General features: G+C 41.8%; 1 protein-coding gene across 1 annotated transcript in view; it reads left to right on the forward strand.

Moving 5' to 3' along the window:
• Positions 1 to 23164, forward strand: part of PRTG (protogenin) — a 122755-nt gene that overhangs the window by 90795 nt on the left and 8796 nt on the right. The window contains exons 11-15 of the mRNA XM_019533528.1: positions 15682 to 15777; positions 16333 to 16519; positions 17781 to 17908; positions 18770 to 18940; positions 21594 to 21776. Of these exons, the coding sequence (XP_019389073.1) occupies positions 15682 to 15777; positions 16333 to 16519; positions 17781 to 17908; positions 18770 to 18940; positions 21594 to 21776 (765 nt within the window). The remainder of the gene's footprint in view (positions 1 to 15681; positions 15778 to 16332; positions 16520 to 17780; positions 17909 to 18769; positions 18941 to 21593; positions 21777 to 23164) is intronic.

Below are 23164 nucleotides of genomic sequence, written 5' to 3' on the forward strand. Positions count from 1 at the left end.
CCTGTGGGATGAACAATACAACATGGGGGACTGGATCTGGCCTGCAAACTGCGGTTGAGTCTGTCTGCTGGAGCTCATTTTATGAGTTAGCCTACAAAATCAGAGTTTAATGATTCTTTAAACAAGGATAAAAAAGTCCTGGTTATTTTTCAGGCTAGTAGTATCTGTACCAAATTTTACAGTGCTTGAAAATTCCAAGGAAACCATTAAATTATGCATATCAGGCTTCATTTCCAAATGCCGAGTTTCAGTTCTAATGTTCTTTCAATAAGTGTACTGGTGTAGAGTACTACTATCCCTCTGAATACCACATAAGCTTGCAGCACTGAGTACAGCAATACTGCACACTAGAAGGGAGGATGGAGTGCTGTCTGGGGTATTTTTTCTGATCTAGGGGAAGATGGTTAGTTTTTTTTCTAGAAGTGTCGTTGTATATTGGGATGTTTCTGGATGGAAATGTCAAAATCAAAAAATAATCTTATAATGTCAAATAGAGAGGGTGTATGACATAAATTGTAACTACAGCATCTCTGGAAAGAAATAAAACCAACTAGAGATTCTTACACAGAAACAGGCAGCTAAGGGGATAGAGAAGGAAAAGTAACAGCAGGTACAGACAGAAATGTAGTTTCCCAGTCAACTCATGGTGCTTTACAGAAACCACCATGAGTTAGACCCATGTTCCCAACCCAACAGACATTAACTGTTGGGTTGGGAGGGTGAGGGATCAAGCTCCAATTTGGAGCCAATCCAGGGAGAGAAGCTGTGTTCTGCAGTGTCTTCCCCCTAGCTCCATGCCCCTCTCCCCCACCCTCAGTGCTGTCTCACGATGGGAGGGGGAAAAGGCAGGGAAGGGAGGTCTGTTCTGTAGTTTTCCTAGTTTGCGCTGGAATGGAGGGGTGGTTGGATTGGAGCCCCCACATCGGGGCACACAGACACAAGTTAATGAAGACACTACACTTTGGAGCACCTTCATCTGAACCCTCATGTAACGACGGTTCACCAGTTCACAGGATCGGGCCCTTTAGAAGCTCTTTGCAGCCGTGCATTTGTGTTAAGTCATGGCTGTAGAGTGCTTCCAGGGACCACATCTGGTGAAAAGTGTCACTCCTGTCTGTGCCTAGGAAGAGTCAGCAGTGTACATATATGGAGGGATGGCCTGCATTGTATATCCTGTGTGAGAGTTTGAAAGGTGGAAAGAGTCCCGTATCGTAGCACCCATTACCTGCTGACCTGAGGCACAGGGGTGGACTCTGTAAAAGATGGTGGCTGGATTCAGTCCTTCTATGAACACTGTTATTGTAAATCACTTTGTGGATTTGGCAGTGTGTGCCAAAGTTTCAGGGAGTACTCTGCATTAAAGCCAGGTTGTAAAGGAAACATGCTGACAGCCCTTCCTGTTAAGTCATTTCTTATTAAGCTGGATTTCACTTCAGTAAATGAAGTATTACAGAGGCCATTGAACACGGTGTCACTGGCAAGATGATAGGAATTGCCTGTTGACCTTCTACACATATCAAGATATGACTAGATCTCTATGAATTTGCTTGCAGCTGCCTTCTTGATTACCACCCTAAAGTTTGCTGACTTGAAGGGTCAGATTTTCAGTTTTCCTTAACCAGCCTCTGAATTAGCATCTGCAGACCGAGTGTATAAGTGATTGCACTCACGGTATTGCATGTACAAACACATAATACATTGGGTGCATATGAGGTGGGTAGATGCTCCTAGAACCAACTATTGTGTGACTGATATATGAGCAGCTGTATGGATGCAAACATGCAGGTTTTGCTTCTACCCCCGCACCCCCAACCCATTTGGATTGTACCACTGAAATATTTGCCCTTGGAGATGGAATGTATTGATAACAACAGACAATGCAATATTATAACAGGGTGTTTTATTGTAAAGATCCTGTATTAATTCATTGCTTTGTTCTCATATTGTGTCTGATTTGTTTTATCCATAACAATTTGGAAGTGAATGAGTGTGATTTTCTTTTTTTCCCATCTAGGGAAGAAGCAAACTCTGCTATTTGTTAGTAGACTACCTGAGATTTTTGTATCCTGTAATCATGATTGCAACAGTAGTACTTTAAAGCTTGGGATCTGGGATGAGGGTCACCAAACCACAGATGTTTTTGCAATGAAACTGTGCACCTCCTAGAAAGTCACTGTGGTGCAAGTAATGATAGATGGTGTTTTCATTTAGCTGCACAAAAGGGTCAAAATGGCATGGGGAGCCCATGACAGCCCAACAGAGAAATGTTAGTTCTGAAAGGAAATTTATTTCATAGCTTGAGGGGAAGTTTGGGTGTCATGAATAGATTCCCTTTGTCAGTGTGTAAAAATGTATTGTTTGTAAGATGATGCTGTCTGTCAGACAGTCTGTATGTGCGATATCATCGCTGTTGCTTAAACAGATGTTAAACCAAATTTTGTAGAGCACTTATTTTCCTATGGTTTAGATGCCTTTTGAGTTAAGAATGTTTTCAGATATAAACATCAGGCAAATTTATCTAAAATATTTTTTTCTAAGAACCTGGAGAAGTTGGTTTTCATTGTGGAAATAACTTATTCCTGGATAATTTTCAGCTAATCCAGTAGGATCCTCTTAACTCTAGAGTATCCCTCTTGAAATGCAGGATTAAAGGCACTCATTTAGTTTTATCTTGTAATATAATGTTGCTTAGTTCACTAAATATTCCCTCTTTCACTTACACATGCACGCATACAGATAACAGTACTGGACACATTGCGAGTTGGGATCTCGGTACAAATTTGTAATGGAAAAATCTGTGTTAGGAATTTAAGGTAATTAAGGCTCTGCTGGCTCTTCTGGACACTCTTCCTCCTCCTTTCTTCTTTCAAAGATGGCCTCTTTCTACATAATTCCATTAAACTGATTGTACTCAAAGGGGTGGATGTAGGGGCAGTGCTCTCATCTTTCAAAGCAGGACCAATGAGCTATGTTCTTTCCACTGGGCAGCAACAAAAGAAAAGGTCTCCCAGAAGAAAAGACGAGCACAAAAGATCAAAATTAGGTGTTTGTCCAGGCCTCTGGTATCACTTTCAAGTCAGCTTTTGAGTATGTGAACTGAAATTTCCCCTATGAAGACTCAGATTGAAATATATGACTCAAGCCAGCTAGTATTAGGATATCTCTAGTGTTAGTGTGCTGTTAAATTATTGGACAGTGCTGTTCCTTCCTGTTTTAAAAGAATGTTTAATTAGTGTAGCACGAACAGGAATTGATCTAAAACACTTTGAAATCTACTAGGAGCAATATTATGTGACATGGTTCTGAAGAAAAATCTGGTCAAAGCAAGCTGAAATTCTCTAAATCTGCTTAGACTTTCCAAAAACAAAAAATTAAACTCTTTAAACAGATTCCTCGTTTCTTCAGCCTCTAAAGTACCAAAATGCTATACCCAGGGAATTTCCCTTTCCTCTTTTTTGCTGAGATTGCTGATTGTGGGCAGTAGTAGAGGTGATGTTTTTACTGCAAGGGGGTGTGAGGTGTTGTTTGTTCTGAGGCCCTTCAGGGGGATAGAACAAAGCTACAAAAGGGATATGGAGCCTTTTCAGGTTTAGACAAATAAGCGGGAGCCATCCAAAACCACAGAAACCTACACCATTTAGTTGAATCGACTCACATCTGTCATATGGTCTAGTTTCTACCAAAATAAACTTTTACCATGTTGTAGAAAGAACAAATTGTATATTTTCCCTTTTAGTTACTTGGTTGGTAAAGGAAAACATGAGTATTACAGACGGTCTCTGTTCTATCGTCAATTATCTTTAAATTGATGTGTAAACCATTTGGGATGTGAAATGCTGATAATTTATAATCTGGACTGTCTCAGTCTGAGTATTTTAAAACCCACATTTTAATTCTGTTAATATTAAATCCCACTCTTTTATTTTAAAAACCCCTAAATCTCCCTAAATAACCACATATGAAAACATTTGTAAATATACGTGTCTGTAACGTGTGCAGTGCATCAATAGAATTTTTTTTAAAGTGTAATTAATGTGTTTAACTATTTTTTTTATTTGTTTTAAACATTTGTTCTTATCTAATGCATAGGACTAGAAGAATGTGTAGGTACAGTTTAAAATAATGCAGGTACATGAAATCCAGTGCTAAATGAAGAGCTGCTGTCTATTGCATATTTTGGAGAAGAACAGTTTTAAAACTTAGAAGTTTGAAGGTGTATTATAATTTGGTGTCATTGATTTGTCTCATACACTGATCTGCTTTTTTGCCTTGTGTATCTGAAATATATTTGCTTATTTTTCTAATAAGTTTCTTCTGTATTTACATTGCTTCGCTTCAAAAGTGCATTTTTCAGGATAGTATTTCTCACTGCTCTTCCTTTCCCACCCTTCCCCCTTAATAATTCCCCTGGACCTCTGTTGCTTGGAGCAGACTTTGGCTAGCCCCAGATTTGATGTCAAAGGCCATGACCCAGGTGTCACAGCAGCCCATGCTGCTGGCCTCTTCTCTGAATAATTATCTGGAGTTTATTGTGTTGAAGGGACGGGCTTGGGGGCAGTGCAGTCACCCTGGAAGGCTAGACCAATGAGCTATCCAGCCAGACCACTATACAACAATGGACCTGTAGGTTACACAAAAAACCCAGCAACACAAAAGATTAAATTAAAAATGGACATTTGGCCAGATAAGTTTTTGTAGTTAAACTTAAACTTAACTGCCAACAATTTTTCTGCCTTCCATGCGCAATAACATTTCAGTTTCTTTTTTTTAAATAAAAGGAACCAAATCTGTATTTTGTGTATGTGTGTGTTATAGCAGCCTTGAATTGTTTTTCTTTTCTCCTCCCTTGCTTTTCAAATCACCAAGCTCAACAGCAGGTTTCAATCCTATGCAATCATAATTATGGAACAAATAAAGGAAAAAAATCTGTCCTTTCCATATACCAAGAAATTCATTTCTTTCCAGTGTGTCAGAGTAGTGAGATGTTCAGAGCAGTCAGGTACAGAAGAATGTCCAGCGTCTGGATTTAATGAGTCAATAATAAATGGTACTAAAATGCCCTATTTTCTTTGAGTCCCCTTATCTGGTTCTGTCCCTAAACAGGATTTTTTTTTTTTAAATCTTAAATCCAGCTGTGGAGTGCTCTTTCTCCTCTTAGCCCTTTTATCTGTATTGAATGAAAGCCTGCTGGAGGTGGACTTGCTGTTCTGAAAAAAAAAAGTTCTTTCATGGTCCTGACCTCGGATTCTTTCTTAATTTTATCTAGCCCTGACCTGTTGGCTCTGCTCTGGCTCCTTTCAAGGCCTTTGGAGCTTCACAAACATGCAGCAGCTGAAAGAAACAATGACAGGGTTTTTAAGGGCTGCAATATTATACTCTCTTGTAACCTCGACTAAATAGTCTGTAAACAGATGCTTTCTATGATGCATTTGCCAAAAAGCCAAATTTTGGCTGCTTTAACATTAGCAAACACAGCTCTAAAACCTTTGATTTAAAAGAGTAATTTTTTCTTTCAGTATTAGCTCCAAATCAATGAATATTTGCTTTGCGATGTGTCAATGTGTCTGTTGTACAAAACAATCTTGGATATTCTTCCCATATGTTCTTCACTTTCCAGCCTGGGCACTTGTAGGTACATTTAGAATAAATTAATCTTGTGAAAACAAGAGGATTTACTAAAACTGCAACAGAACATATGGAGTACTTGAGACCTTTTCTTTGATTCAAAGGATAGTGTTAAAGCATGGTTGAGAACTGCAAATTTTTGTTCCTGATGCATGGTTTTTTAATTTTTTTTTATTTAGAGTTTTACAGATGCATATATTGGAATAACTAATTCTTATAATGACATTTCTTTATTGAAAATATGGAACTGAATTAAGTGCTGCAGAAACTTGTTCTTGGTTACCTTTTCCTAGTTTTGTTTATGCAGACTTTTATAGTTTAAAAACCAAATGATTTATATTTTAAGTTTTAAGAGTTGCAGAGAGGGTATAAGAAAACCTTCTCAGTACAGATACCTCTTACTCACTGCCAATACTCTGTCTAGCAGTGTTTTCATTGGAAGTGCATGATGACACCATCTGGCAGTCATGAGGTGTAACTTCACCAGATGGAACCAACCTGTGCTGGGGAGATGTTCCTTCCTCTCTCCATGTTGCCCTTACCACAGGGAGAAACAGCTACAAAACAAAGGACACCTTTTTCCTTTTCAAAATGACAGTAACTGTTATTGCAATCACTTTATATCCCAGCAAGAAGGCTGGATTTCAGCTTCTGATTTAGAGGCCAATTAAAAGAACAACAATTTATAGTATTATAGAACAATGTTAGATCATCTTGTATATTTTTCTTTACTTGCCACTGTGTTTTAGAAAGTGTAGAACTAAGTGAAGAGATCGTAATTTTATTCATTCTAAAGAATTTTATAATCTGCTGTATGTGGTGCAAGGTAGCTCCAGTACACTTCTAGGTATTAATGTCCTGCTTATGTCCAGGAATAGCACTTTTTAAGTAAAGCATCTGCTTTGGAACTGGATATCGGTTTGAGAATTGACTGTGTGGGCATGTCCAGAAGAGTGTGCACATGTGGTTTGTGGAGTCTCAAAGCTGTTTGAAGTACTGCAGACTGCACATGGTGAATGTGCAAGCATTTGCTCTGCTGCTAATTTGAAGCCTGGCACCAAAATTTGACAGTGGGAGATCCAAGTGTCAAATAAGCAACAGAAAAAAAAAGCAGCATGGTGCATGGGGCAGCAGCATGTGCCACCAGAAACGGAGTCTGGCCGGCCAGAGCCATACTTTTTGAGCTCAAAGCAGCTGGATCAGTGCCATTGTTGCCCTGGGGGACCCCCAGAACCCCAGATAAGACTGCTGGGGTCAGCACAGGTGCCACTTGGAAATATTTGCCTTCCTACCCCACTTGGGACAGTTTGCCCTGCACCAAACCAACAAATTTGTGCCACTGCTATTTTTGCCATGACAAAAGCACACCCCTGCATGTGAGAATGCTCCCTATATGCTTAAATAAAATGTTTAGCTGCTTCCACTAGCCATATGTATAGCCTAAGAATTTTATATTAAATCTGGTCTTTTAAAGGTTTGGACAAAAAGAAAAGAAATCCACTTAGAACAGGTTTTCTCCCACATCCCAGTGGGATGACTTGTTTGTCCTGTGTAGTACTTTATTTTGGCAGCAGTTGGCATCACTGAAAGTGATTTGCTGGAAGATTTGGTAGAAGCAGAGTTGATGCCACTAGTTGCAAGTATTTAAGTTAACTGTGAACTGTCTAAAGAAGCACGGCAAATGCTAGAATATAGAATTGCCACAAAGTCAAATCTTCTGTTTTTACTATTTGTTTTGAGGGGAAAAAAAGGAAATCTACAATAATGCTTCTCTCATCTTCCTATGGAATGCAGTGATGTTCTGTGGAAATGGGAGCTGTTTTATTATTGCATTAACATTCAGTGCTGAAACTTCAGAATCACTTTACCTGAAACACTAAACATATATGGGGCACTTATTGCGGGGAGAATACACTTCCCTGGAGTCAGATATTTTTATCAAATGTACCTGATTTTTGATGGCTTGGTTTATAACAGTAATGACAATATAGTGTGTGTATGTGAGTATGTTAAGTACTTATGACCTGCACTGCTACAATTATATCTCTGGGATCTAGAGATAATAAAATAGAGGAGTTAAAATTTGTTACCAGGACTTTTATAAAGAAAAATAATTCCTTTCAGTAGCCTTTTCTGGTTGTAACCTATATTTTAGGAACATCTCCAGTTAAGTGTTTATGTAAGTGAATGTAATTTAGTTCTGTACTTGTGGAACCCATTCAGCTGCTAAGAAAGAGAATACTCCCCCTAGTGTCTGATTGGTGGAAGAAACATTAAAGTTTTCTTAGTTGACTGCAATTATTTATGGGAAAATAAATGACATCAGAGAATACTGAATTATACTGAACTGCAGAGTCTTATAGGCTGTTGGTAGGATTTTTACAGGATAGGCGAAACAGTAATATTTTTAGAGCATTGAAAGTAAATCTTTATCTTGAGTACTGAATAGACATGTTAGGATCTTGCCAGCTTCTTGTTTCATAGGAATATTGTGTGTGTGTGTGTGTGTGTGTGTGTGTGTGTGTACACAATAGTTTACACCTGTGGTTAAATTTATAGTTGAGTGTTGGCATTTATTGGCCACATCAGATAAAACTATGGTCATGATTCTACTAAGATCACTCTAGCCACTCCAGACTCCAGTTGCTACCTGCTTCATAATATCTTAGAATCATAGAATCAATGAGTCGGAAGGGACCTAGACAGATCATCTAGTCCGACCCCCTGCCATGGGCAGGAAGGAGCGCTGGGGGTAGCAGGGGTCTTAAGACCCCAGCCAGTTGCCTATCCAGTCTCCTCTTTGCAATCTCTAATTTATTCACTAAGGTAATGAGTTTTGGAAGTCCTCTTGCAGCAAAGCTAGTGAATCAGTATTAGATAATTTGTTTACAACTTAACAAAAGACACTGCTGGTCTCTTACTGTACGTAAGGTGTATAGTTTGGGGTACATTTAATCAATAGACTTATTTATATTTAAGTAATAACAATAAAGATGTCCATAAAAAGATGCTCCAGGTACCCTGACATTTATTTACTTAATCTCACAACACATGATAAAGCCAGCAACACTGAAAAAACAAATGTTCAACAAAAACAAAGTAACTCAGTTCAGCCAGCCAGTAAATCAACTGCGAAATACCCATTTGCCTCATCTCCAGGACTAGACCTTCTTTCTGCCTTTATCAAAAACCAGTAAAACTGACTTTCTAGAATTAGTTGAAACAGTACATAGCACAGATGTAGAATTAGGGTTTTTCAGATTTTAAATCAATTAAGGTACTGAATATTGTGTTAAGTAAAGTGAATACCAGAGTCAAGTTGTTGCTGAACAGCAGTAGTCTTTTGTGGCAGAGATATTCTGTTCCCTTGTCTGTAAGCTTGAATGATGGCCTCTCTGGGTTCTTCCTTGATTTCTGTGACTATGAAGCCTGCAGTTGCTGTCTAATGCACATAGATGGCATATACTAAAATTCAGATTATCAGGCTCTTGGGTGGCCTTGCCATCACCAGTCTTTTAACAATGATCCATATATAAATTATTCAGGATATCTATACTGGATAAAGATAATGCAAATGCCTAAGTTTGTTTTCTTGTTTAAAGATCTGTACGGAAGATGTTTGATCCAACTGATGAACTGCTAGATGAAAATGTTTATGCCAAGACTGTATTGGGATTGCCACCTAGGATTGGATCACATCAAGGCAGTAAATCAGTCTAATAAATAAAAAGCTTTAATAGTCTGGGTACAAACTACTTCAGAACAAAAATATATTTCCTCCTTCATAATGTAGCTTGGGTACATTTATTTCCTTAATTCTTCCGAGCCACAAGAAGATCTTGTATATGGTAGCATAACTTTTTTTTCCCCATATCATAAACCTTTTAAGAATGTTTATGCAAATATTGCCTGAATTGGATTTGCATCAATATTATGAGAATAATTTGTAAATATGTTTTAAAGTGCTTTCTTCAGCTGTCCAATACAGTTTCCTATTCCACCTTTTAATTTCTTTACTCTTGGGCTCCGTAATTTTTAGGTGCCTCAGATCAGTCCAGAATATATAATCTTTGGTTGTGAAAGTCTGTATTGCCAATATGTGCTCCATTGGCCATGGAAACAATAAATACACAACAGTTTGGTGAACTTTTTCTACATGGACTTTGGCTTCAATTTTTTGCTAAGAATTGAACCATGTAATAATTATGTTCTGTACAGAGGTCTGCTTTTAAATGGTGGAGACAATTCAGAGAGTTTCCCATGTCAGTAGAAAGCAGATGCATGTGGTGCTATAGAAAATTAATTTTCTTTGTTTTGCAGCTTTTCACATTATACGTATGTAAGATTGACTGTATTGAATATTATGCTTTTACTTGGTGTACTGACCTAATCCAGACACTTTTATTTTGCAAAATATGATTAAAATTAGCTTTTACTTGAAGATGCACAGAAAAATACCCAGTAATGTGTTTAGGAGTAAAACATTTTCCTCCCTCCCCACCTTATCAAGTGTTAATGAAGAATTCAGGTTTAAAAAGCGAAACAAAACAGTGAGTATAAACAGACCTCACAGGCTCATTCAGCTCAGCAGGGCATTAGACCATAGCTATTCTTCATTTCACAGTAAAGATGATCAGTTCTGGGTGACCACTTTCAAAGGGCACAAGGCGTTTTTGAAGGTGCTGGGCAGGATGATAAATTGTTGTGTCTGTCATCCTGTGATTTGCGGAAATGCAGCAGGGGTCTCCTCTGGAGGAACTTGTAAAGGAAAAATAGACTGTGACACTTGGTCAGTTGGATGCCACTTGTTTATATGGAATCTTTTTAAAACCCTGCCAAGTAGTATAAGAATTCAGGAGTTTTCTAAGAACAGTTGGAAAATCAGTTAACACAAGCCACTTCAAAAGATAAAAAAAGTCATTCTGAAGGCCTTTTTTTAAAAAAAGTTCTGCTTACCTTTCTAAAGTTTTTGTACTTAGCTTCAACTTGAAGCAGAAGAGCTAAAATAACATATGCTGGTGTTTCTGACCTAGTTAGCAGCAGGAACCCTGGAAAACCAAAGATGCAATGTCTTTTAGATTCAGTGCTTAATTTTGCAGCCCTGAGAAGTTTGATTGGATTGGAAGATTGGATTTGATGCACCCAAAATTTGGGGAACTTCTTAGGTTTACCCCTCTTTCATTGTTAGTCCTGTTTTTTTTTTAAAGCAGTATTGCTTTTCAGATGCTCAGCTGTTTTCTTCATTTATGATTTATTTTTGAGATCTGAAAAAGTGATATCTGGAGTAGCATTTCACTTCATCAGTTTATTTGGTTAAAAAAAATTGAAGCAACCTTTTGTGCTAATAGCAGCACTTAGATCATTAAATACTAGTAACATTTTAAAATATTTAGTTTTTGCAATTTCATTGTTGCACTATATTCTGCTTGGACAATGCAAATAGGCTGTATGCTTTCACTTTTATTTGTTCATTTGCACTGATCTGATTCAAAGGCTAAGTGTCAAATGCAGTAGGAAAATGTTTAAAATAACTGTTTCGTTTACATATTAACAGCCCCCAAACCATTGTATTAGATCTGATAAAACATTGTTTTAAAAACCAAATATACATTTGGAGCAATACTTTCCCAGAAGTTTCCCTGTGGCAGGGCACTGGACGTGCCTGCCACTTTAAGGAGCCAGCCAGAGCAGGGAAGCCTCAGCAGGTGTACTGACCCAGCAGATTGAGAAAGTGGCAGCTGGGGTGATTCAGGAAGCCTCACATGACTGCCCAGAGGGCGGCTAGCTGGCCTGAGCCTGGGCTGAGTCAGGGCATAAGCTCAGGCTGAGTGCTGTAATATGGGGGCAACAATAGAGTAGCTGGAAGAGCAGCACACATGCGGGAGAAGAGGACAACTCTGGAATGTCATCGGTATAATTGGAGGACAGCGTAGGAACTGGCGGAGGTTTCTAGGGACCCAGGGGAGGAGTGCCCCAGCCTGGCAGAGAAGCTGAGACCAGTGGCCTTGGGAGAGCTGGGCTAGGAGCTAGGCTAGGTCAGGCCACCAAAGGTGACGAGTGGGCCCTGAGAATTAGAGCCAGGGCACAGGTAGTGGAGCACCTGGCTAGAGTATACCCAAGGGGTAGAGAAAATAAGATCATAGTGGGGTTCCAAGCCCGTAAGGAGTGAGCGACTTGAAGAGGCTGGGAGAGGAGAGCCCAGGGTGAAAGAGGGCAGTGGGCCATGTGTGCTGGTGTCAGAAACCTTCAACTAGCTTAGTGGGGGCAGGGCCCAGTAAAGGGTCGAAGGGAATAACCACCATGACAGGTGGCCAGTATTGCAGAGGGCCTGGCACCTTGGCTGGCAAAGATCCATGGATAAGTAGCCATTGGTGAGAGGTAGGATGCCAGAGTCATCAGAGCCTGCATGGAGGTGACCTTTAGAGTCACCCGAGGAGTGGGGCTAAGGAACGAGGGTCCAAGAGACGATTTGGGCCAGGAAGACTGGGAGCTGGAGTCGGCACTTGAGAGCTTAAGAACACCAGTGCAAGGGGGAAGGGTACATCCCCAGAGGGAGGCCTAAGACAAAATACAGTGAGGTCAGCGTGGCCTGATGATGGGTGCTGGGTAAGACTGAAAACTACACTGTCACGGCACGGTATCCTGCAGGATGGCCGTGATCTCCAAGGCCCCCTTCCTGTGCCAAGTTGGCCCAAAGGGCACCCTCAATTCTCGTCTGCCACGTCTTTGATGGTAAAATATATAGTAAGGGACAGTCTTGGACATGGTCTTGTTATACTCTCTGACCCTGTGAGCTCCTGGACCCCTTGTGGGTCCCATTCTACAATGGGTGCTTCGGGGTTCCCTAGCCTTATAGGCTATGCGTAGCTCCAACCACCCCTTTACCACACCCCAAGCCTCGCAGATGGAACCAATGTTGTTCGGTCTGGTCCTTGTTACAGTTAGGCCTCCTTGTCCTCCCTGGGCTCTCCGCGGCCCTGTCTCGCACTGCACCCTCTCTGGCGCTGGGGTCGGTGCACCCCAAATGCTGTGCCCTCTCTGACGCAGGGGACCCCCACGCTGCCATGGGTCCCCTATGAGGCCTCCTCCATCCCCTAATAGCCTCACCCAAACCACTGGTCTTAAACAGTAAACAAAACACAAGCCCCTGGTCTATAACATGAATTCCAGCTGCCCGGCTGTAACCTCATTCAAGCCACACCAGGGGTGCTCCATCTCTCACCCACATCAGAGGCTGTACCTGCTTTCAGGCCTTTCCCCTTTGTTTGCTCTGGGAGAGCTCCTTCCCCCTTGGCTGCTGGCCTCAGCCCTGGGGTTTAAATGTGAGCCAGGCCCTGCCCCTTCCAGTCAGCTGACTGCTGGCACGTGTGGGTCACTAGCTAACTCTGGTTGCCCTGGCAACCAGCAGCTGGGGCTCCTCACTCACTGCTAGGGCTCTTTCCCTAGCAGTTTCCCCTCTTTAAAAGGAGCAGGGAACCTACGTGCTCTGCAACATACACTCTACTGGGGTTGGACGGTGTGGTGGGGCTGTTTGTGGCGGGGCAGTGTCCAGGAAATGCCACACTGAGCCTCCCCAGTGAAAGGCGAGTATGGAGCACTGGAAAGCCTCAGCCTTCACTGCCTTGTTGGTTACCCCATGGAGGGGAAAGGCTAAGGGAGCACATCCTGAGAGAAAAGTGAGGGGCTAGAGTGAGAGCATTTGGGCCATGAGGGTCCAGAGGCCCCAAGGAGAAGTGAAGAGGCCTGAGCTAGACAGGGCCAGGCCTGGAGAGATGCCTGAGCAAACTGGGACCTGGTCTGAAGAGAGATTTAAGCACACCAGAGTCAGGTCTGGGGCAGTGGATTTAGGCCTGAGCTAACCAGAGCCAGGTCTGGAGAGAGGCCTGAGCAAACTAAGCCAGTCCAGCATGAAGGGAAGAGAGCCTGAGGTAAGCAGGGCCAGGCCACTGTGAAAGGGAGAGGGCCAGAGTAAGCAGAGCCAGGCCAGTGGGAAGTAGAGAACCTGTGATGAGGGGGCCTGGTATGGGCTAGAACCAACTAAGACAATGGAGTATCCTGGATGTGACAGGGCTAGACTCAGCTAAGATGGTATAATATACTGAATGTGATAAACATGATGTGACGAGAGTAATTGGAAGGTAACAGCAAAGCATGGCCCAGTTGTGGGGTGTGAGCTGGATGAACTGAATGTGACATCTATGAGGCATAGGACATGGTGGAGGGAAGACAGGAGCCGTATGTAGTGGCCCACAAGGCCAGGGCCATGAGGGTAATTTGCACTGCTTACATGAGGATAGGCTCCTGCAGTCTAAATATTCATGGAGACAGCAAGGCATGGCAGGTGAGTGTGGGGCAGATCGTCCCAAAATAGGATGGTGGCAAAAAAAAAATGTTTGTGGGTACCCTGGTGCTACCCTGCCACAGCCCCATTCAAAACAAGCATGAAAACATTCTGTAAATGTACATTGCAACTCTCCCAGAAAGATAACTTCCTGGGTTTGGGGGAATTTGGGGTTTGTTTTTTTTAAATGTAAAGATTTGTTTAAGATGGTACTAGGAATGCAGACACAGCAGAGGGAGCTAATGATCCAGCTGAAGCTCAAGTCCTGTTTGCCTTCAGAACCATCACTAAAGTATGTGCATCTTGATTGGATTCAAGAGATTACATTAAATCACAGATCAAGCAGAAAAGAAGGAAGGTTAATTTGGGAAAGAATGAAATCAAAGCTGCAAACATTTTAGGACAGGAAAAAGGCTGAGAGAAGGCAACACACTTTTGTGACTTCCATTTTAACTTTTAAAGTTTCTGTGGCAGGCAAAATATCCTATGTATGTAGGTAGTAAAATAGGAAATAACCAAACATTTCTCCCAGTGCAGCACTAGAAGAATTCCATCAAGAACAAAGAAGAGATATTATGAGGCACACCAACATGAAAATCACATTTTGATCTGAAAAATTGGTATCTGTAATTATTGCAAACTAGATCTAAGTTTTGGTAAAACAGAAGGATTAAAAAATTTTTTTTTCCCTTTTTTTTTCCATTTGTAGTCTTTGGCAGAGATTTCCCAAAGCAAGGCCTTCTGATGGGAGCTGTGTAGCTTCCTTCCCTTTCCTTTAAAACCTCTCAGGTATCGATAGTTTTAGTGAGGCATAGTTGCACATTTCTTCTCACTATGTTGAAGCATAGGGCCATCACACACTTATTCACTGCTCTGGGGCCATCCCTTCCAGAGGCTCTACAAGCGAGCTCATCAAAAAACAACTGCAGCAAAGTTGCAACTGTAGAGTTAGTAACATGTTTGTCACAGCTGTTCTCAAACCTGCAGGGGGGCCTTCTCTGAACTTCACCAGAGAAACAACATATCCCATAGAAGAGTACTCTTTTATTTATTTTTTTTACTTACTGAAAATGACAAGACATGTTGTTTATGAGAAAATGAAATTTCTGAAAATGTCTGCTTTAAAGAAGTCAAATAATCAGTGACTACTGAAACAGATTAAGATCAGCTTTTAAGAAAATGCCTAGAAGTTAATGTTCTAAGTCAGAAGAAGTTTCAACAATCATTCACTGCAAAACTTCTGGAGGGCCAGGACCACATCAATTCTGCCTATTTCTTGGTTGAACCCAGTCCTATTTTTTTGCTTTTGTTTTTGCCACCTCAATCTATCCAACTTCTCCAGAAACAATTCCTGGTATCTTTGGAATCCAGGCTGTGCTCTCTATAGTCAAAGTCTTTGTAGTCAAAGTCTTTTTTCAGGGTGTTTATTTCAGTAGTGCTAAATTAATCCAGCATTACAGCTGCAAAGGTAAGAAATTGCTTTAAAAAACAATTTATTATTGATTATGTTTTCATTAAGGCTTGTGACAAAACTCTGATTTAGGCTATTGGGAGCAAGCATGTGAGTCCCTTCTGGGTTCCAGCAAACAAGTTTTGAACAAAAGTGGTATTAGGATTGAGCTGACTTCAGCAATTTCTTAGTCTTTTTGTAGATATTTGAAAATCTTCATTCTTTACCAGCAATTTAATGACTTGTTCTGTGTTCCTGTCTGCAGATCCTAGAAGAAAGTACCATGTACGGCTGTTGGCTTATAACAGCCTGGAAGAAGGTTACCAGGCAGACCAAACAGTCAGTACTCCAGGATGTGTCTGTAAGTGTTAATGTCACTTCCCCAATTTTACAAGAACTGAGCAGTTCAAAACCAGTTTAATTCTACTTGCTTGGGGTTTTTAATTTAACAATATATAAATTTATTATTAAAAATCTGGAGACCAAAAAGACCACATCTGTGACAGCTGTAATCTCCCACCCCCCACACCAAATCTGAGACAGGTTTCTGTAGAACATGAACTGCAACCAGGAAGAATGAGTGAGAGAACCAGCAAACAGCACTTTCTCCCTTTTGTCTCTACAGCGCTGTACAGTCCACATACCCCATTGTATAATTTCCAGTTTTTCTTTTTGATGAGTTCCCCAGCTTTAATTAAACAGAGAGGTCTGAGGAATAATCACCTGTTTTTGGTTGTTTTATTTCTTTCCCTAGAGATCTTTAATAGCCTGAACCACATTCCTAGCTCTGAACAGCATCTAACCTTGCAAAAGGCCAGATCTGGATCCAGTCTTACCAATTCAGACCTATCTCTTAATCGTGCCAACATTTATACTTCATTCATTAAATAAATCATGTTTCTTTGTGATTAAATAGCTGTCCGTGATCGTATGGTACCACCACCACCACCGCCCCACCACCTGTATGCCAAAGCTAACACTTCATCTTCTATCTTCCTCCACTGGGGAAAACCTGCGTTCACATCTGCGCAAGTCGTTAATTACACCATCCGTTGTAACCCCGTGGGGCTGCAGAATGCATCTCTGGTCCTGTACCTTCAAACGTATGTACAATTTGCCTAATTATTCTTAGTTCCTCATTCCCAAATGCCTCCTCCTTGCTTTCTTTTCTTTCCCATCTTCCTGCATCTTTTAATTACCACTTACTGGAACCTTATCTCCACCTGTTGGGGCAGTGCTGCTGCCTGTTCTGACTTGTAGGTTATCAGGAGGTGCTGTTAGACTGCTTTAGGCTCTTCATCTTTGACGCTCAGGATTACCTCACTACATTCTGCCATCACAAAGGGCAGGGCATCCAGGTCTAGCCCTGCTCTATGACAGGGCTGTCCAACTGGCAGTCTGGGTGCCACATGCAGCCCGTGAGAGGTTAATTTGGAGCCCCTTGGTTCGCTCAGGGCCGGTGCTCCCATTGCTCTGGCTGCTTCAGCAGCAGCCAGGGTCTCCAGGCTTCCCCACCTTCCTCTGGCTTCCATTTCCCTCCCCTACTTTAGTGTGCAGGGTGGCACCACATGCCCTGTGGTACTGGGGTAGTATGTGGCCTTAGACGCATGTGCAGCGTGGTGTAGTGAGGGTGTGATGAGTGGGGGCCTAGGGGAAGGGGGGGCACCTGTGTGGTGTGTGGCTCAGACATCCTATTGTTTACACTGGTGTGGCCGGCATGACATGCAGCCCTCACTGCTCAGCTCACAAGGCATGTAGCTTCCCAGCCATGTAGAAGTTGGACAGCCCTGTTCTGTGGTATAGCCAGATCAGTGGGATGAGTTTGTGTTTTTGAATCATGTAAAGTTTAAGCTGTTCTCCATCTGAAGAAGAGAGAGACTTGGAAGTGTATAAAGGAGTGAAAGGGATGTTTCATTCGTAGATGAACTGGGCAAGGATAATACATGGTCGTTTTATCTGATCACAGGATTGGAAGCCAGGGTTCCTTAGGTTTAAGGACTGATTCTGCTATTCTGCAGATTTTAGGGTATTTCTAAGTGCACAGAGGTATTGTAGCATTATGTTAAACAACCTGTACAGCAGAGTAGGAATTAGAGCCCATTGTGTAGCCGGAGTTGCTTTCTGTGAGGACAGTCCACACATCACTGAGAAGTGCCTAGGGAGGGGATTCTCTCTAGAGGTTACCTCTCCAACTCAATGGGGTAGGGACACTGTGTAGTAGCTGGCCTTCAGACATGTTCCTGTCCTGGCCGGGGTGAACTGATAGGCATCAGTCACTGGCACACTTAGTGATCCCAGAGGTTCATCTGGGTGAGCTAATCAACCATGTTTTCACTTAAATGGGTTTTTTATTCATCTTTATAGATCAGAAACTCACATGCTGGTCCAAGGTCTAGAGCCAAAAACAACGTATGAGTTTGCAGTTCGATTGCATGTGGATCAGCTATCTAGTCCCTGGAGTCCTGTAGTTTACCATACCACACTTCCAGAAGGTAAGAACATTAGGAAAGAGTCAGTTCTGATGCTGTTTTAAAAACAGTTTTCATGTTTGTTGCACTCTATTATTATTATTACTACTACTGTTACTACTGCTATTATTTTCTTAAGTGTAGTGTGGAATTTTGTTTTTAATACTTTCCGAAGTTATTTTGATATTTGTTTCTCATTAGTGAGGAGGTACAGAAAAGCAATGAGAAGGATAAGCCACATACCTTTAGAATGGTGAAATTGCATATACATTTTGACAGAGAAGCTGTAGCTAATGGTGCACAAAATAAAACTTGCTTCCTCTGCAAATGACATTTAAATTATAACACCATTAATAAGAACTCAAAAATAGCATGCTAAAGGGACACTGTCATTTTTAAGTCATACATAAAAAAATCTTTTGTCTGTGTACCCAAAACTTAAATTTATAAAAACTGCAGAGATGTTAAAAATCCAGTTTCCCTTTTATTGCTTTAGCAGCTTATTTCTCGATTCACATTTCTGGCAGCTTGGGCTATGAACATCTATAATGAATTCAGTTTCATGTCCTAAGTGTCTGGGATGCTCAAATTAATGGGAATTACTGATTTGTTTATAAATAACAGTTTACATTGGACTTGAAACAAAAATAATGGTTTTAGTAATTTGGTTTCAGTGATCCAAATATGATTCCATAAAATGGTAGACTCAAACTGGAGTTGAAAAGAAAGTATCTTTTGAGGACACCAGTGTGTGTTTTCCCAGCTGTTTACTTGGGAGTTAACTGTAGCCATTAAGAGTGACATTAGGATTTGCAATTTTTTTTGTAAAATAGCTTCAGTGTATGTGAATTAATAACCATAATAATAGTATTTCTTTTCTTGCAGCTCCATCTGGTCCTCCAGTTGGAGTGAAGGTGACTTTGATAGAAGATGATACTGCTTTGGTTTCCTGGAAGCCCCCTGATGGTCCTGAAACTGTTGTTACTCGCTATACTATCCTCTATGCATCCAGAAAGGCTTGGATTGCTGGAGAATGGCAAGTGCTACACAAAGAAGGTAAACTGTAACTATTAGTTCTAGGGTTGTAAAAGCAATGATATTCCCTTCAACAGAAATAGAAATAACAAAACATCTAATACGAGGAGGGACATACTGAATTCACAGTGGAAGTGGGCTGGGAGGCAGCTCCTTTTTAATTTTGCAGGTTTTCCTGTGCACCTCCCCACTGCTGATTGGCAGAGGGACCCTATCACTCACTCCTGATAACTCCCTGGGTTTAAAATGGTGCTGTTTTTGCCTCCCAGCCAGTCAGCAACAATCAACAAGGCCACCAGGGCCTCTCAGCCAATCAGCAACGGGGAAAGAGGAGTAGGGGAACCTGCAAGATTGAAGGAGTTGCTGTACAGCCCGCTTCTACTGTGAATTCAATAGGTCCCTATGTATGAGCAACAAAAACAAAGTGCTATGGACATTCATGGACATACCTTGATAGTTCTGGTGTGATATTTGGATGAAAATCATTTGCTGCTTTGTGGTGGGTAAACACTTAACACTGGTAAAGAGGAGAGAAGAGCGCTCTGTACTGCTTCACAGCTCAGCTGGTTCAAATAAACTCAAACGCTCCATAAATCCAGTGGCACCTGATTTAATTTTAGTTCCACTGTAGCAATGGTAGTGGAGTTTGTTTTTCAGGGCAGTCCAGCAGGCCTCTTGAATACTGTATGGCTCATAAAAGTGCTTTTATGAGTATGGTATTGCGGGTCCTTTGTTTGTCTTTCATTGACTATAGATCTAATTTGTCCAGGTTTTATTTATAAACACCGTAAGCTGTTTTTCCCCTCTGTGAGCTTAGTGTGCCATCCAAACATCAAGTTTTCTGGTTTTTCACATTGCCTCTTGCTACCATTGGAACCTCAAATAACTGGTATATAGCTAGTCCTTGTGTCTACATGGTCTGCAGTCATAATTTTGGACACACCTGAAGAAGGTGCTGAAGCTATAAAGCTATTTTTTAACGTAAAAGTGCATGTAGAAGAGCTGCATCCATAATGTTTCTACTTTCTTCCCCAAAAAGCTGTTAGGATGGCATTAAGAACACATGCTAGTAATTTAGGGTGTATAACCTTATGTGACTGTTGCTGTTATCCTACAAACAAGTGTCATAAACCCAGGAAATGAAGAATTACGGAGTGGGGTAAGGCAGGGGATAACTGTTGCAAAGAAATTTCTAGGTTTAATCAGATTCTATGCTGTTCTTTTTCATAAGCAAAAGCATGGGCAACTGGTGCCTCCTGAGCCTGATGGGGTACCCACAGAAGCCAGTGTTGGGGACAGGGCTGGAAAGCACCCACATAAGCCACCGCTGGTGTGGGTGGCGCTGTCAGGGGGACATGTGCCCCTCCCGTCCCCCACATACACACCCCCTCCTTACCAGTCACCTATGACCAAAAGTTTTCTTGTTCCCCCTCAAGTAACTTGGAAAAAATAGTCCTCTTGTAAAATGGTTGTTACAACTCATTATCCTCCCTGATTGTGAAGCCAAGTTTACCTCAAGGATGATGAATGCTTCTTCAGGAGACAGACACAGCTCTGTTGAGAATATGGGGGATGAGAGCCATTTTTAAAAATGGCTCATCTTCATGGAAACCTCAGTAGTGGAATATTATTTGTCTGTTCCTAGTTAAAGTATAAATATAGACTTGTGATACAAACTTGAGGAGAATACAGAGGGAAGGTTGGGAAGTTCTTTGGCAGGAAATTTTTAATAGTAAGATTTTTTTCAATATGTTAATTTTGTTGAGAAGAGCTAATCATAGGTAATGCCTGTCACTAATTTACTTCCATGCTAGCCTTAGGTGGAAGGTTCCCAGATGTTAAAAAGATTACCGTATTTTTCGGACCATAAGACGCACTTTTTTCCCCCCAAAAGTGGGGGGAAAACGAGGGTGTGTCTTATGGTCCGAAGGTGTGTGTCCTGGGGAGACGGGGCAGAGCTTGCCCGCGGAGGCAGTGGAGCCCGAGCGGGACACCCGCCACTTGTTTATGCCGTGTCCCGGGGAGACGGGGCGGAGCTTGCCCGCGGAGGCGGCGGAGCCCGAGCGGGACATCCGCCGCTTATTTACACCGGAAGCCGGCGCCCATGCCGGTGGACGGGAGCCGGCAATAAAAATGGCCGGCCACCGGCACACGTAGTCTCTTCTGCCATAAAAACTGGGTGCGTCTTATGGTCAGGTGCGTCTTATGGTCCGAAAAATACGGTAAGTTCTTCCTCAGGCTTCACAGAATATATTAAGTGATGCTGAGGATATTTAGCCATTCTGCCACATCGAAGAAAACCTTTATTTTTACTGATCTGGGGCCAACAGGAGCAGAGTTTGAAAGACCACTATAATTTGTTGCTGATTTGCAGTGTGAAGTATCTTCCTTTCCCCCCTTCCCATTTCCAAGCTCTCTTTTAAGTGGATCAAAAGTTGCAGACTTAACATGCTTGTGCAGTAAACAGCATAGTTATTTTACTGATGCAATTGATTTGAAAGAAGCTGGTGGGAAAGTACTTGTATGCTATTAATTGCTAATAAGAATATGAATGCTGTGCTCTCTTTTCCAAACAAGATTCAAAGGAACTAAATCTCTTCTTATATCTAGATTTCAGTAAGTTTCTATATTATTTGCCTGACTGATATTTATTTTTAATAAAATCTTTTAATAGGAGCAATAACCATGGCTTTGCTGGAGAATCTTGTGGCTGGTAATGTCTACCTCGTTAAAATAGCAGCATCCAATGAGGTGGGAGAAGGACCTTTTTCAAATGCAGTGGAACTTGCTGTCCTGCCAAAGGAGACATCAGAGTCCAATCAGAGACCTAAACGCTTAGATTCAGCAGATGCCACAGGTCAGTACTAGTGTTTATGTTAATACTAGCCAATTGTCTTTCAGAAATGATGGGGGTGGGGCAGCAGGAACAGAGCGCTTCTACCCACCACCCTGTGCCACTGCCATCTCCCAGAACAAGGGGGGGAACCTTGCCTTACTGTCTCCTCTGTCCCCTCAGCCAGTACTCTGTGCCACTGGTGGAGGGTGAGGGGGGTGGGACATGAGGTCAGTGCTGCTGGCTTCACCCCCCCCGCTCTGTCCCTCCCGTCATGGTGGTGTGCTGCTACCTCCTGTCCGGAACGCTGTTGGGGCACTCTGATTGGTTGGTTCAGACAACCAATCAGAGGGCAAATAAAGCACTATGGACAGACAGACTAAGGCTTTAATATTAGAATATTATCAGCTACCAAAGAAAAGATCTGTGACTGGTGTCATTCAATGACCGTTTCCTGGACCAGCTCAGGCTTTTGGTGTGAGGCAGCCTTTCCTCTCAGAGAACCTTTGGAATTTTGTGCCCCAGTCCATACCGTTTCTGGTTGCAGTTTTTCTCAGTTCAAAGACAACGTACAGTTGAAATTATCCTTGTCCTGAATGCCGTTTGTTTAGCCTTGCATAATTATCGCATATTTACCTGTACTTTGCTAGTCAGGGATGACTTTCATTTAACATGAGACATTAATGTCATGGAGCCCATTAGAATAAGAGAATATTTCAGGAGCAAGATGGCTTCCTAAGCAGCTGCGTGGAAATGGAATCTGGTTACCAGTTCTTTGGACCTATGAGTCATTGCCTACCTTCACTTGTCTTTGCCTAGGATGGTATTCTTCTTATGGTTCTCCCACTGGAAACCGGCCTAGATGCATTACAGATGAAGCCTGTTTCAGTAACTTCTCAATACATGAACAGAACTACAAAGTTGCCTTCCTCTGTCACTGAGTAGACATTTACCTGGATGAGTTAATCTAAATTTAGTAGATTATTCTAAAACTATTAAAATGAAAAAGCTGGTAATTTTTCAGAGATCTCTGTTTTTGCTAACTTTTTTGATATTTTACCTTTAGTGAGCCAGAAAATAGAGGAGCTCAATCAGTTCTCTCCTGCCCCTGAAAGTCGGTGACAGGTTTCCCAGAGAAAACACTGAATAAAAATAGTTAGGCCTTAGGACTTAGTGTAATATGTGTATGATAACCAAATTAAGGGGCACTTAAGGGAGCCCACCCCTGCCCCAGCCCTGGCACAATCTGTGGGCAAGGCGAGAGCCCCCAGGGGCACACTTGCCTGCCTGTACACTAATGCCAGGAGCCTGGGCAACAAGCAGGACGAGCTCGTCCTCCTGCTCAGTGCAAAGAAATATGATGTCATTGGGATAACGGAGACCTGGTGGGACTCCACCCATGACTGGACCAC

The sequence above is a fragment of the Crocodylus porosus genome, unplaced genomic scaffold, assembly GCF_001723895.1.
Source record: "Crocodylus porosus isolate Cpor-Errol unplaced genomic scaffold, CroPor_comp1, whole genome shotgun sequence".
In the NCBI taxonomy this organism is placed as follows: Eukaryota; Metazoa; Chordata; order Crocodylia; family Crocodylidae; genus Crocodylus; species Crocodylus porosus.